The sequence below is a fragment of the Crotalus tigris genome, unplaced genomic scaffold (genome assembly GCF_016545835.1).
Source record: "Crotalus tigris isolate CLP2741 ecotype Arizona unplaced genomic scaffold, ASM1654583v1 scf7180000017596.1218436, whole genome shotgun sequence".
Classification (NCBI taxonomy): domain Eukaryota; kingdom Metazoa; phylum Chordata; class Lepidosauria; order Squamata; family Viperidae; genus Crotalus; species Crotalus tigris.
In genome coordinates, this window is record NW_024096501.1 from 203,326 (window position 1) to 219,295 (window position 15,970).

The 15,970-nt window shown below is 41.9% G+C and overlaps 1 protein-coding gene across 15 annotated transcripts in view; it reads left to right on the top strand.

Moving 5' to 3' along the window:
* The window catches only part of MYCBP2 (MYC binding protein 2), a 144,123-nt gene that overhangs the window by 57,635 nt on the left and 70,518 nt on the right, over positions 1-15,970 (top strand). For all 15 annotated transcript variants that reach the window (XM_039365591.1, XM_039365612.1, XM_039365633.1 and 12 more), the window contains exons 33-43: positions 149-340; positions 2,219-2,425; positions 5,668-5,799; positions 6,906-7,084; positions 7,649-7,791; positions 9,790-9,890; positions 10,967-11,185; positions 13,477-13,702; positions 14,290-14,408; positions 15,186-15,273; positions 15,643-15,692. In XM_039365591.1, coding sequence (XP_039221525.1) covers positions 149-340; positions 2,219-2,425; positions 5,668-5,799; positions 6,906-7,084; positions 7,649-7,791; positions 9,790-9,890; positions 10,967-11,185; positions 13,477-13,702; positions 14,290-14,408; positions 15,186-15,273; positions 15,643-15,692 — 1,656 coding nt within the window. The remainder of the gene's footprint in view (positions 1-148; positions 341-2,218; positions 2,426-5,667; positions 5,800-6,905; positions 7,085-7,648; positions 7,792-9,789; positions 9,891-10,966; positions 11,186-13,476; positions 13,703-14,289; positions 14,409-15,185; positions 15,274-15,642; positions 15,693-15,970) is intronic.

Consider the following 15,970-nt stretch of genomic DNA (forward strand, 5'->3'; position numbering starts at 1 on the left):
AACTTCCAGTGTTGGAGCATTCACAACTTTTGGAGGGAAACCGTTCCACTGGTTGATTGTTTTCACTGTCAGGAAATTTCTCCTTAGTTCTAGGTTGCTTCTCTCCTTGATTAGTTTTTATCTAAACAATCTTTGGTTCTTTCTCCAGAGTGAAGAAAATATCTCTGGGATGACAAGTTTTCGTGAGGTCCTTGAGAAAATGTTGGTGATTGTGGTGTTACCTGTCAGGAATAGCCTTAGACGTGAAAATGAGCTGTTCTCTGCACATCTGGTTTCGAACACCTGTGGATTACTTGCAAGTATTGTGAGCGAGCTCACAGCTTCTGCACTGGGGTCTGAGGTAAGAAGGCTCACTAACTCTAACCTAACTTTTTATTTACTTTTATTCATTCATTCGTTAAATTTATTTTCTGCCTGTCTCATTGTGGGGCTATTCTAGGCGGCTTGCAAGAATAAAAATGGAAAAATGAGAATAAATTTAAACATAATAGTAGTAAAGTAATGGAACAATAGAATAAACAGTGAAATGTTTTCTTCTTTGTTGCACAAATTCCACCATCTGGCCCTCCGTTGTTCGGGAAATTTATTGAGATGACGATTACAAACGCATAATTCTAGAACAAGGCTTTTCAACCTTTTCACCCATTGTACCACTTTTAGGATATGGCAACATCTGAGCACCACCAGTTGCCTAGCAAGGTGTCAAAAACTTGATAACAAAAAAAAAGGAAAAATGATAAAGTACAGGTAGTCCTCGACTTACAACAGTTCATTTAGTGACTGTTCGAAGTTACAATGGCACTGAAAAAAGTGCCCCCCAAGCCACAGCCGAGCAAGACACCTGCCTGCCTGCCCGGTGGCGCTCTTCCTCCTGTCTGAGCTTGTCATTGTTGTGAGCATTTCTGTTGAGGATTGGCAGTGGGGATAGAGTGGGGGGTGTTTGGTTTTTATTCCCCCCCCCCCCGTCTGCTGGGTGGTTGCAGCAGTTTTGGTCACTTCATATGACCCTGGGACACTGTGACCATCATAAATATGAATCAGTTGCCAAGCATCTGAATGTAAATCACAAGACCCTGGAGATGCTGCAACGTTCCAGCTGATCTGCGCTTCTTCTGGGCTCAGCAGAAGCGCCAGGATCAGTGCTGCTTTCCAGCTGATTGGTGCTTCTTCAGGGCTCAGCAGAAGCACCAGGATCAGCACCGAGCTCCAGCTGGAGCCTGGCGCTGATCCTGGCGCTTCCACTGAGCCCTGACAGCCCCAAAGAAGCGCCGATCAGCTGGAAAGCAGCACTGATCCTGGCGCTTCCGCTGAGCCCTGACAGCCCTGCAGCTCCAGCCATCTCTCGCTCAGGCTTGTGCGGTGCTGCCACCAGTTCAGCTCATTCCCCTCCCCCGCTATCACTTTTCAAGGATGTAAAGGTGCATTGGCCACTGTGCCAATGTACCACAGGTGGTACCCATACCACTGGTTGAAAAGCCCTGTTCTAGAATATTATTTTTTTCAGGGTCTGCTAAGGTGGCTGCAGAAAAGCTGCTGTGTATATATTCCCATATTAAATGCAAATACTATTTTCTTATTTTACTTTCTTCTTCTTCTTCTTGTGCCATATGCGTTATTGGACGTTGGCGATCATGTTGGCAATCCTGTTTTTATCAGCAGCCACACGAAAAAGTGCTGCTGAGTTTTGTCCAAACCAGTCCCTTAGATTTTGAAGCCATGATGTTCTTCTTCTGCCAGGACCTCATTTGCCTTCAATCTTTCCCTGGAGGATTAAATGGAGTATGCCGTATTTTTCTGGGTGTCGCATCACATGTCCGAAATATTCTAACTTTAGTTTTTTAATTGTTTTGATGATTTTCCTTGGCTTTCCCAGGCGGCTTATCACCTCCTCATTTCTGATCTTGTCAACCCAGCTTATACGTAACAGCCGCCTGTAAATCCCCATTTCAAATGCTTCTAGTCTCTTCAGGTGGCCTTCTGTCAGAGACCAACTCTCTACTCCATAGAGCAGGATAGAAAAAAAATAGCATCTGATTTTACTTTGGCTTACTTTATTCCAGAAATAAAACACTTCAGGTTTGGTTGTGTTTTGCCAGGACATTTTAAACTGAGGGATTATCAGTTTCCAGCGGTAACTGGAAAAATGCCTGACTGCGTTAACTTCCTTCATTGTTATGCCAGTCAAATTCTATCTTCATTTTGACTGTCTTCTCTCCAGGCCGATGGACTCAGCTCTCTGCATTCTGTCAAGTCCAGCCCAAACCGATTTACAAAAACCAGCCAGGGCAGGAGCTGGAACACTGGAAACGGCTCTCCCGATGCCATCTGCTTCTCCGTGGACAAAGCGGGAGTCATCGTGGTCGGGTTCTCGGTTTACGGCGGAGGCGGGATCCACGAATATGAACTAGAAGTCCTGGTGGATGATGTACGTATTATGCCCAGAACGAATCAATAACCCAGCCCTTTTCTGTGAAAACCTCATTCAGGATCAGATGGCTGATGTTGCCTTTATTCTTAAAACTGGGGTGAAAATATTTGAATTGCAGTACAGGTAGTCCTTGTCTTACAACCACAGTGGAGCCCAACATTTTCGTTGCTAAGTGAGTTAAGCTGTTAAGTGAGTTTTGCCTCATTTTACAACCTTTCTTGCCACTGTTGTTAAGCGAAGAACTAAAATTAAGTTAGTAAAATGGTTGTTAAATGAATCTGGCTCCCCCACTGACTTTGCTTCTCAGAATTTTGCAAAAGGTGATTATTACGTGATGTCCCGGGACACCGCAATCATCATAAATATGAGTCAATTGCCAAGCATCTCAGTTGTGATCATGTGGCCGTGGGGGATGCTGCAACGGTTGTGAACATGAAAAAACGGACACTTTTTTCGGTGTCGTAATTTGGAACGGTCATAAAGGAATTCTTGTAAGTCAAGGACTACTTGTGTCACTTCCTTCCTCTTTCTCTGTTTATTAAGCCAGTCTGCTGACCTGCAGTATTTGGGAACCTGAACTATGGCATGAAATGGTGGATTGGTTTACATTGAATATATATCTAGGCCGGCTGGGGAAGTTGAAGGAGAGGCAGTCCTTTGCTTTGGAAGAACTAAGGCTTAGGACTCGGGGTGACCAAGCGGGAAATGATCTGGATCGGGATGACTCCTTGCCTAATGATTGCATTGGTGGATTCACTTCATAGAAGGCAACAGGGACTGCTGTGTCGGCGCTAAGCAGGGTGGTCACAGGTTGTTTCACTTAATGACTGCTTCACTTAGTGACTGGAGTTGCCAGTCCCAATTAAGGTTGTTAAATTTAAGGGTGACCCATAAGAGAAAAATACATAAAGAAAAAGCAAGATAGTAAAAAAGTAGAGAAAAGAAGTGAGTCAGAAAAAAATAGTGACTTTCAACCTTCCTTTCAGTGGTTATAAAACAAACTCACGGTTCCTCCTCCTTCCTAAGTATCACAAAAATTCCTCCAGCCTCTTGTTCAGTTCTTTTCCACAATTTATTTCTCCCCTGTGGGTGTTTCAGTTTTTCTCCATTGTTGCACGTAAAATCTTGCGGAAGTTACCATATATAAAATCAACCATCCATTTTCTAATTGACTACCCATAGGTGCTAATAAAAAGAATTCTGGTTTCTTCTCAATATTAATTTTTTTAAATTCTTTGTATAATTATGTGTATTTATATCCTCTTTTTTTTCTTTTGCTCTTTCACAAGTCTGCCATGAATGGTAAAATGTCCCTTACATTTTTTTTTTACATTTTCAGTATTGACTAGAAGTAACTTTATATATATATTAGATAAAATTCTCTAGAATTCTATGCCAACGGTGCATCATTTTGTAAAATTTCTCTCTTAAATTATAACACAGTGGGAAATTCATCCCTTCGACCCATATTTTGTCCCATCGATCTAACATTCTTAGCCCAATTTGTTGTGCAATTCTCAAGTTGTTCCTCTTCTGTTTCAAATCTCAGCAAAAGTTGTATACATTTTTGCAATCACATGTTCATCAATTATAGCAAGCTTCTTAGAAATCAAAATATATCTATTCTTGAAAAAGATCAATGTCTGTTGGAATGAATGAGTGTGTGTGTGTGTGTGTGTGTGTGTGTGTGTGTCACCATCTTTCTAGCCACAGTCTATCCACTGCATGAAGGCCTCTTTCGCATGTTTCCAACCAATACGGTCCTGAGCTTTCTTTTGCCAATTGGGTCCGCCATTCTTGTTGATGTTGTCAATCCATCTTGTTTTAGGTCTCTTTTGTGGATGCTTTTTATCAAATGGGATCTGTTCTATGACTGCCTTGGTCCACCTGCCATTAGTTCTTCTTGCTATGTGACCATTTCAATTCTTTTACTCTCTTGATGATAGTGTATACTTTCGTTTATTCTCTAATCCATGTGCAGGTCTTTATATCTTGTCTTGTGATGCTGGGCATGGATCTTTCCATGACTCTTAGTACCACTTGTAGTTTTTGTATTGATTGTGAGGTTAGTGTCCATGTTTCATTGGCATATGTTAGAGCAGGTAACATACACTGATCGAAAACTTTTCAGGCATAGGGAGAAGTTGTTCTTGAAAATTACACTTAGCTTACCAAATGTCTGCCAATCACATTTAACATGCCATTCAATTTCCTTTATTGTATCTCCTCCCAATGAGATCCATTGGCCAAGGTATATGTAATGATCTGTTACGTCTAGTTCTTCTCCAGATATAATTTATTTTTTTTCTTTGTTGAATTTATTAAACATAACCTCGCTCTTTTTCAGGTTTATTTTTAAGGGAAATGGTTTTCCTCCTTTGTGTAGCTGTTATACGTGTCTTTATAGCTCTTCTGGGTCTTGTGAGAAGAGAATAACATCATTTGCAAATCTTAAGTGTTTTAAATAGGCGCCATTGATTTTTATTCTGTGTGTGTGTGTGTGTGTGTGTGCGCACGTGTATACATACATACATACATAACATACATACATACTGTACATACATACATACAGATATACACCATTGAGCCATGGTGGTGCAGTGGTTAAAATGCAGAATTGAGGCTAATTCTGCCGACTGCCAGCAGTTCAAATATCATCAACTCATGGTTGACTCAGCTTTCCATCCTTCTGAGGTTCGTTTGTTCATTCATTCATTCATTCTCTGGAATCACAATTTGTATGTCTCCATGTATGTGGAGACAGGCACTCTGTACTCCGTGCAGAGGTATGCTTACCTGCCTTGTTTATACTCAGATATTATGGGGTACATTTGTTGAGGAACAAAAATATAGTTGATGAGTTTCAGTAGGATGATAAGTTCAGACAGTTTATAGAATTGGGGTGTGCTTTTTCTTCTCCTTCGTGTTCTTTGCTGAGAATTAGCACCGTCTTCCTTTCATATAGATATAACAAATTATTTCATGCCTTTCTGTGTATACTGATGTGTGTGCATATGTGTTTGTGAAGGGGAGGAAGAAATTATTAATCCCTAGGAGCATTTTTATCACCTGCACTGAATTTACCATATTGTGGACTTGTGTAGCAGCCATGACACTTTAAGCTAATTTTTTTTTTAAAAAGCATATGCTTGTATGGCAGATGCTCTCACTTTTTTACTGTTCATTTGTATTATTGTTATTAATGCTATAGCTGCATTAAAATGATCTTTTAAATTTAGAGTGATCATACAGGAGATTCAACTCATTCCCATAGATGGACATCTCTAGAATTAGTTAAAGGAACATATACCACAGACGATTCCCCAAGTGAGATGGCGGAAATCAAACTTGACAAAGTCGTTCCCCTGAAGGTAAATGTATTTTCCTATGAAAATCCAAAATCTCTTGAAGACCAACACAACACCTAGCAAGTGTTTTACTTCTGATCAGTTAAAGCAGCCGTGGGAAACTTAATTCCTTTAGGACAATATTGTTCTTTCTTTAAGTTGTTTAAGGTCCAGGGAATGTGGCTGGGAGCATAACAATAAAATGGATATGGTAGCCCAAAATTAATACTCCATCTTTTGATTTAGAGAATTATGCAACATAGATGTGTTAAATGACTACCTACTTTAAGTATGTCATAGTTTCAGACAACTCTACCAAATCTCCATGACCAAAAGTTGGTAACATAACCCTCAGGGATCTGGGAGGGATGCCTTTATGGCCTGCCCCATGTTTATTTTATTGTTTTATTGGTTGATTGATTGATTAGATTTATATAGCAGCCCATCTCAGCAAATGACTCTGGGCAACTCACAATTCAAAACATATATTACAATTAGAATTTTAAAAACATTTTAAAACAATAAAAAGTAAAAAGTAAAAAAGCATTACAATGGTTAAAAAAAACCACACATTAAACTGCCTAAGTCGAAGTACATACCGAAGCAAGATATTTGGCCTGTTAACAATATAACCAGGAGGGGAGGCCCTTGGCATATGTAGCGCCCCAGACTCCAGAGCATAGCCAGATTTTTAGAGTTTTATAGAAAGCTAACAGGGTTGGGCCCATTCTAATCTCTGAAAGGAGGTTGTTTCACAGAACAGCAGAAAATAGATGTAATTCAAAGATAAATGGATTAATAATAGTGTTTCAGCAAGAATAATGCTGCAATGATTGACATTTAGAATAGCTCCTTTTCATATTTTAAAAACACACATGCTATCTTTGTCCCAAAGGTGCTATTTCACGAGGCAACTGGACTTTCTTGTTTTTCTTTGATGCCGTTTCGCTTCTTCAAAACGTCTTCAAAGAAAAACAAGAAAGTCCAGTTGCCTCATGAAAAAGCATCTTTGGGACAATTATGACTTTGGTGACTGAGAATCTCCATAGACAAATGCTACCTTAAAAATTCTGCTGTGTTAAAATAAATGAAAAAGTTTACCTTAGTTCTCTCTGACATGATGTTTGAAGGAGAATGTGAAGTACGCTGTCCGTCTGAGAAATTACGGGAGCCGCACAGCAAATGGAGACGGAGGCATGACCACTGTCCAGTGTCCGGATGGTGTGACCTTCACTTTCAGCACTTGCAGTTTGAGCAGCAACGGCACCAATCAGACCCGGGGTCAAATTCCACAGATCCTTTATTATAGGTACCTATGACAAATGAGTTTTATTGGGTGTTATCTTTAAACACAACCAAGATGAATGTGTTTCAATGAATGCGGTGTTGTGCTGGTGATTTCTAGGAAAATGTATGTAATTTATTTATTGGATTTTGAAGCCACCTGACTCCAAAACAGCTATGGGTAGCATTTAAAAGGATGCATAGCAAAAAAATCTTGCAAACAGGAAGATACATCAGCATATTCTTTTGCCCTGCCTGCGCCTCAGTGGCCTGGAGGTGAAGACGCTCACCTCTCACTCGGAAGGTTGAGCATTCAATCCTAGGCATGACAAATTTTCTCTGTCAGGACGCAAAGAAAAAAAATCTGCTGTGAACTCCGTGTAGGTGTCAGGAAGGGCATCCGGCCAGTAAATACTCAGCTCCATTCAGTCACCCCATTCACCACCCCAAAGAAAGGTCGTTAAAAGAAAAAAATATATTTTGTGCTGCCTAAACAATATTCTGAGGAGGGTTGTGTGTCCACATCTGAGTCTACTATGGTACACTTTGTTTTAAGTCTTCTCTGACTGACTTTTTTTCCATTTTCCAGAAGCGAGTATGATGGAGATTTGCAATCACAGCTCTTAAATAAGGCCAATGAAGAAGATAAGAATTGTAGCCGAGCACTTTCTGTTGTGAGCGCAGTGGTTCGAGCAGCTAAAGATCTCTTACACAGGGCTCTTGCTGTAGATGGTAAGAAGATGTTTTAAATTCTCTTAAGAACTTCGGAATGAATTTGTTCAGTCTCCCAACATCCAGGCAGCAAAGAAATTGAGCAGCAATAACAGGAGGCACTTGCCTTGCCTTCCTTTGGAGTGGAAGGGTTAGAGCTTCTTGCTTCGACGTTTTCCATGTGGCGATCTAGAAAATAATAGAAGTTTAGCTTTGTCATCACCAATGATCAGTTAATGATGTCTGAAATAGGGAAATAAGAGGCATGGAGTTGTCGTGATTCTATGCCAGCCTGTGTTCCCAGCAGCTGAGTCCAAGGAATCTGAGGAGGAGGTGGAGGAGGCATTTGAAGGGCCATCAGGGTTAGAGGGAGGCTCTGATGAATTACAAGACTCATGGTCTGATGAAGAACCTGGGCCCTCTAGTCGTGTTCCGGATGAAGCTCAGCTGTGTGGGGCGAATGAGTCAGACTTGGAGGATTCACACCTGATGGACATGATTGATGCTCGTAGACGCAGGCAATTAGCGAGAGCAGATCAGCAGCAGTCAGTACGACAACTCCAGGGAAGGAGGAAAAGGCACTGAGAGGCAATGCCTTGAGACTGCTTTATAAAAAGAGAAGGTGTGGATGGTGCTGGTTGCTGAAGGCAACCGTTGCAAAGTACTTCATGGGATCATGTTCTGTTAGTATTGCCGGTGACTACTTTTCTGTTTTGCATTGTGTTTCATGTGGACAATTTCCTCCATTTGGACTGTGTTTTGCTGCTTTTGTTTCTGGACTATTTGACAGGTTTGTTACCCATATTAAAAGGGGTTTGTTTTCTTTTGAGTCTCCAGCCTATTTTCTCAACAGGGGTTTTGTCCTTGTGCCTTTAACAAGGACGGCCATAGGCTGGGATAGAACAGGAGTGTACATTTTGTCTTAAGGTGGAAAAAAAGGGGAGAGATGGAAATAACCAGAGTTGTAAGTGTCTATGGAGATTCTCAGTCATTCAGGTCATGGTTGTTCCAAGGGTGCTTTTTCAAAAGGCAACTAGACTTTGTTTTTCCTTTGAAGATGTTTCGCTTCTCATCTAAGAAGCTTTTTCAGTTCAGTTCAGAACTAAACTTCAGAACTGAAGAAGCTTCTTAGATGAGAAGTGAACTATCTTCAAGGAAAAACAAAGGAAGTCCAGTGGCCTTTTGAAAAAGCACCTTTGGGACAGCCAGAATTGTAAGGACTGGACTGCCCTAACATCCAGACTGCAGCTGTTGCATGAGTGAGGTATGGTGGATTCAGTGGAGAACGGCAGTGAAAGAGAAGCAGATAGTCTTTGTATTAATGAAGCTCCAACAAAGGAGAGAATATTTGTAGCTCAGGGCTAAAATGAGGGGTTCTTGATGCTCTCTGAGCTTGGTTGTTTTCTTGCAGACGTTTCATTACCCAAACTAGGTAACATCATTAGTTCTAGTGCAGCGGTTCTCAACCTATGGGTCGCGACCCCATTTGGGGTCGATCGACCATTTCACGGGGGTTGCCAAGCAAGGCTGTCCACCATTTTTTTCCCCTTTTCCGGCAGATGCCTTACCTCCCTTGGCCTGGGCCAGTTGGTGGCCCAGCCGGTGGTCGGCCTGCTCAGTCTCTGCCGCTTGCCAGCTACGCCTCGGCCGGCGCAGGGGGCGGCACCACGCATGCGCGGCACTCCCGGGCAGTGAAAGTCCTCAACTTACGACCGGTTGGGTAGTCCTCGACTTACGACTGGTTTAATCCTCGACTTATGACCGGTTTAATCCTCGACTTATGACCGGTTGGAGGTCACGGCATTAAAAAGGTTGAGAACCACTATTCTAGTGTATCATCAGTGTATTATCAGGGATAATGAAACGTCTGCAAGAAAACAACCAAGCTCAGAGAGCACCAAGGACCCTTCATTATTAAAGCTGAAGTTGAAGTTTCAATGACACAGTGCAGGGTCTTAACTATTTCAGTGAGTCCCTTCATAGACAGTCTTAATGCTTGAACCATCTTTTCATTTGTAGCCGAGGACATCCCTGAGCTGCTGAGTTCGTCCAGCCTCTTTTCTATGCTCCTTCCTCTGATGATAGCCCACATAGAACCTGTTGCAGCAGCCATTCCCAAGGTGCGTTCAAACAGTTCATAGGAGTTTTAAAAGACCGTAAGAATGAACCTAGACATGATATCCTGTTTACTCGGAAGACATCTGGTTTTCAGATTCTTACATTTCGGAAGGACAGATTGAAATTGCTCGTCTGTCTTAAAATTCAAGAATATCTGTCATGATTTTTTTTATCCCTTCACAAGTTCTTGCCTTTATATTACGATTGTACATGAAAGCTTCCAAGATACAATTCAAGTGGTGCTTCGCTTTGGTGGCTGCAAACTTGGGAGTTACAAACTACAAGCTTTTTAGATGGATCGTTAGGCTTTCACTATCAAGAATTGGGACTGAGTATTTCCATGTTTCAGCACAAAGTCCTAGATTCAGCCTGCTTGAGAACCTGTTTTCTGTGTCCAGGACTCAACTCTATGATCTGTAATAATAACAACTATGATCTACATTTATAATCTAGGAATCTATAATAATAATCAGGAAAAGACATTGGATCTTTCAAAATATGTTGGTGTTGGTGCCATCTGACTTTAAAAAAATGTGCTTTTCGTATTTACATTGAGGCCCCAATTAGGTTGAGCTAAATGGGAATACTAAACTGACATCTTTCAAAGAAGGGCACCAGCATTTTTTATTTATTTTTTATTTATTTATAGCAATAGCATTTAGACCAGGAGTCTTCATACTTGGCCCTTTTATGGCTTGTGGACTTCAACTCCCAGAATTCCTCATACTGCCCCATAGTGCTTTACAGCACTCTGAAGGTGGGTTTATAATGTCAGCATTATTTGCATGTTGCCCCAACAATCTTGGTCCTCATTTTACTGATCTGGGAAAGATGGAAGGCTGAATCAACCTTGAGCGCTGTCAGAATCGAATTCCAGGCTATGGGCAGAGTTTGCCTGCAATACTGCATTCTAGCCACCGCACCACCAAGGCGCTAGCTATTTATGGCTGCTTGTCTGATAATCCTAGGTGGAAAAGAAAAGAAACTATCCTTGGTACAAAGGAGCATCCCACTTCCTGCCATGGGGCCATAATTTTGGTCAGCTCCCATGCTCCATCCATCATTTGTCATCCCACAGGTTGCCGTGGAGGTTTTTGGCCTGGTTCAGCAGCTGCTTCCATCCGTTGCGGTGCTGAACCAGAAGTACACCCCTCTGGCCTTCAATCCCAATCAGTCCACCGACAGCACCACCGGCAACCAGCCTGAGCAAGGCCTGTCTGCATCTACGACCTCTAACCACTATGCCGTCATTGAGAGCGAACATCCGTACAAGCCGGCATGCATCACTCACTACAAGGTGAGCCTCCTGTAATCCCCATCATTAGGCCATTGGGTGGTTTCCTGGTTTTTTAATTTGCTGGGTAAGTCAGGTGATGGAGCCCTGGAACAGTTAGGGAAAATGGTTGACGGCAAGAATGCTACCAGAATCACTCAGTACTACCAAGCGAGGGAAATGTAGATTTGCGTGAGGAATCTTGGTTTGAATGCATGTATTGTCCAGCCACATGTCATTTATGGTGGCATCTTTGGTTCACCTGGGAAATGTAATGAAATAATACAAAGGATGGTTGAAGCAGAAGAGCAGCAACATATTAAGAGCCTACAACATGATAATGTGGGCAACATAGTTTTTTTTTTAAAAGCTAAAAGTACAAAACACCAATTTAAAAGAAAGAAAGAAAGAAAAACAGGGCAACCAAGACATTAAAAAGAAAAATGTGTGTTAAAAAAAGACAAATAAACATATTGTCCTCCCTAGTTGAATGCTTATTAATATATTACAACAGTATTAGTTTCCCACCCCTTGTGAAACGGGCCCAAAGAATTTTAAACTGCTAAACTACTAATTCTGTTTACACGTTGTTAACCTATCATCTATATATTATATTAGTAAAGAATAGTTAACAGGAAAATCAGTAACAAAGACAAGATGAAAATTCCAGACCTGTTTGTTAACAAACTGTTATTGTAATCAACTCATGGCTTCTTAACTATCTTAAATCTTCCCCAACATTAACCCTGATTGATTCTGGATTAAATATTCACGTTTGTTTCTGAATACCATCTCTTTTCAATTGCTGTCTAATTAAATATAATAAGCCCAATCTCCAAAGGCAGGTTTCTCACTTCTTCCTGACTATATGGATAGATTGCGACAATGTTTAGGGCAGTGGTTCTCAACCTTTTTAATGCCGCGACCCCCAACCGGTCGTAAGCCGAGGACTACTCAACCGGTCGTAAGTTGAGGACTACTTAACTGGTGCAGCACCGTTTGTAGAATGGGACTTTTGGCGGGCTCAGCAGGGCAGAGACAGCCTGGACAATTCCTATTGGCTTTTGAAAGCCAATAGAATTAGACTCTATTCAAGAGAGTCTATTCGATTGGCTTTCAAAAGCCAATAGAATAAAAGGGAGTAGCACAGCTAAGGAAAAGGGGGAAAAAATGGCGGACTGCGTTGTTTGGCGACCCCCGTGAAATGGTCGTTCGACCCCAAATGGGGTCCCCACCCACAGGTTGAGAACCACTGTTTTAGGGCAGCAAAAGCTTCCCTTCAGCTAATGTCAATTATTTGAGTTGATATCATTCTGCTGATCTAATCCCTCAAATTCTGTATTAATGGTAGGATTAATGGGGTGGTTGGAGTACAAGTAATCCTTGACTTAAGGACCACAATTGAGCCCAAAATTTACGTTGTTAAGTGAGACATTTGTTAAGTGAGTTTTGCCCCATTGTACGACCTTTCCAGCCACAGTTAAATGAATCACCGTAGCTGTTAAGTTAGTAACTTAACAGTTGTTAAGTGAATCTGGCTTCCCCATTGACTTTGCTTGTCAGAAGGTCACAAAGGGGGAACACGTGACTCCACGACTCTGCAACCGCCATCAATATGAACCATCCACCAAGCATCCCAATTTGGATCACATGACCAAGGGGATGCCGCAAGGGTCATAAGTGTGAAAAACAGTCATACGTCACGTTTTTCAGTGCCGTTGTAACTTTGAATGGTCACTAAACAAACTCTTATAAGGTGAGGACTATCAATAGTGTTTTGGTCTCTAGTGTTTCAGTAACAGTGGCTTTGCATTGGCCCAGCCAAGCACTACCAACCACTAGGCCAGTGTTTCTCAACCTTGACAATTTTAAGGCATGTGGACTTCAGCTCCCAGAATTCCACAGCCAGCAATGCTGGCTGTGGAATTCTGGGAGTTGAAGTCCACATGCCTTAAAATTGTCAAGGTTGAGAAACACTGCACTAGGCGGTATCAACAGCTCTTTGGGCAAAAACAACTATGAAACAATTGCTTGGTTATATAGAAATCATTCTATGTCATGAGATTAAAATAGGCAAAGACATATCTTTATATTACTCACCCAGATATTTTAAATTAGAGCCGGGCCAGATCAGGGCAGTCAACATAACTGATGGGTTAATGGGCATAAAAATGGTGGACACTGATTTTCTCCCCAACTTCTGTCTGGCGGTCTGTCTGCATGACTTTCAGATTCACTGTCTCCATAAAGTCCAGCAGTTATTGGGGCCTGGACTCTTAGCAGAAAAGGCTCTTTGACCTTCCCTGTTTTTTTAGGTGACTTTTCCAGAATGTGTCAGGTGGATCACGATAGAGTTTGATGGCCAGTGTGGCACAGCTCAGTCGGAGGATGTTCTTCGTTTGCTCATCCCTGCCCGAGTCCTCCAGTTTTCAGGCTTTGGACCCAAGCAGGCCTCCGTCCACGAAAACCTTAACTCGTGGATAGAACTGAAGAAGTTCTCTGGCTCGTCGGGCTGGCCCACCATGGTGGTGGTGCTACCAGGTAATTTTCATTTTTAAATGGGTGGTTAGAACGGTTGGACAAAAAAAAAAAATTCACTTCGACTAATCCGAGAAAATTCATTTTGATTGTAGCCAGATGAAAAGAACAACTTTATTAATGTGAAGTTTTAATGCATTGTATGTGTTGCAACGGTGATATTAAATTATTTTGTTCCCATTTTTTTTTTATTTGAATATTTAAAACTAGGCCTTACAAATCAGCCGGTCTATCCTTCTGTGAATGGCTCAGTAGTCAGGAAAGTTAAAACTTCATACTGGTGACCTACAAATGAATTTTGCAAAAAAAAAAAAAAAAAAAAAGCAAAGATTCACCAGAATTTTGGGGTTAGTCAGTCTTGTTTTCACAATCAAATAGCATGGAGTGATCAGGAAACTACTTGGTGCCATTCCAGAGTGGTACAAACTGTTTATTGAGACAGAGTGTTGTTTTCTCCTGTGCCTGGAAAGAGATGGGATGTGTGCAGGATTTACGGTTGTGAGCTTAATTCCGAGTATTAATCACAAACTCATTTCCCTTCAGCTGTAGCTCGGTTTTATTTTGTTGCTAACTGTGCTGTTTCCCTCTAGGCAACGAAGCCCTCTTCTCACTGGAAACCGCATCAGACTACGTAAAGGATGAAAAGGCTTCTTTTTATGGCTTCAAGTGTTTTGCCATAGGCTATGAGTTTAGTCCTGGACCTGATGAAGTAAGTACTGAGATCTTTAAAAAATGGGCAGGTGGAAAAAGACTTCTGGAGCTCCAGCTGAGCCGATGGAAGCTGCTTTAGTAACTTGGCACTACATCTCATGAAAATGCTAGCTAAATTGGAGCCTTTGGGGGCCCTGACCCAGAAGAGGCTGAGGACAAACCAACTACTAGACCGTCCTCTGTGTGAGTTACAGGCTTTCGTGTCCCAAAAGTGCTTTTTCAGAAGGCAACTGGACTTCCTTGTTTTTCTTTGAAAACGTTTCGCTTCTCATCCAAGAAGCTTCTTCAGCTCTGACTGGATGGCAGGGAATGGAAGGATTTATATTTATATATTTATATTCCTTGCAGAGAGCTGGTCATTTTCATTCTTTTAGAGTAGTGCCAATGGGTGTGGAGTCTTCTTAGCTGCAAGATGTTTTCTGCCCTGTGTCCTTTCACTGTTGAAGACAGGCCCAGGCTGTTGGGGATGAGTACAGTTGCATTACTGAGGTGATGCTGAGGTAAACTTCCAAATAGCTTCAACAACTCTCTAAAAGAATGCAGATGACCAGCTTTCGACAAGGAGTATAAATCCTTCCATTTCCCCCACCATCCAGTCAGAGCTGAAGAAGCTTCTTGGATGAGAAGCGAAACGTCTTCAAAGAAAAACGAAGTCCAGTTGCTTCCTGAAGAAGCACCTTTGGGACAACCATGACCTGGATGACTGAGAATCTCATACAGGCTTTCATGTGGACCTAAACAGAGAGTTTTTCCTGTCTCTTTTATTTATTTCAAGGGTATCGTTCAGCTTGAGAAAGAGCTGGCCAATCTAGGAGGTGCCTGCGCTGCAGCTCTAATGAAAAAAGACCTGGCCCTTCCTATTGGTAGGTGTTCTGTTAAGGACAAGATTGGGAGGTGCGGGGCGGGGGAAGGTTGGCACAGATTAAACACGTGTGCTTGGGGAGTAGTAAGGCTAGAGTTGGGCCAGGATATTAATGGAGCCCCAGTGTCCCTAAAATTGCTACGTGGGTGAGGAGATTTTTGCAAGGGCCTTGACTTGCTTCTTTTAATTGATCACGATTCATTGGGTTCCTCTTGGTTTGCTGCCCAGAGTTCCATCAGTGAGATGAGCAACCATATAAATTGGTCAATAAATAAATTCTAATTTATCATACTGGGTGGCTTAGGGAAAGGATCTGTATCCTTTCAGAATATATCCTGATTGTATGTCCTTATTTCCTATTTGTGAACAGGCAATGAACTGGAGGAAGATCTTGAGATCCTAGAAGAGGCGGCCCTGCAGGTAGCTCAGATTCGCCCTCCCTTTTTTGTGTGTGTGTGAGTTCCCGTGTCTGCTTGTCTTTCCAGACACCGTCCACACAAACAATTGCGTGTTCCTTTCAGATTCAGCCTTTTGTATCTTTCTGTTATGCACACAAAAGAGAATTTCTCTGGGTGCTCCAAAGTTATTATTAACCCCTATCAGGGTTAATTGAGGCCTTTGAACTATGGTGCTGGAGAAGACTCCTGCGAGTCCCCTGGACTGCCAGGCGTTCAAACCAGTCAGTCCTAGAAGAGATC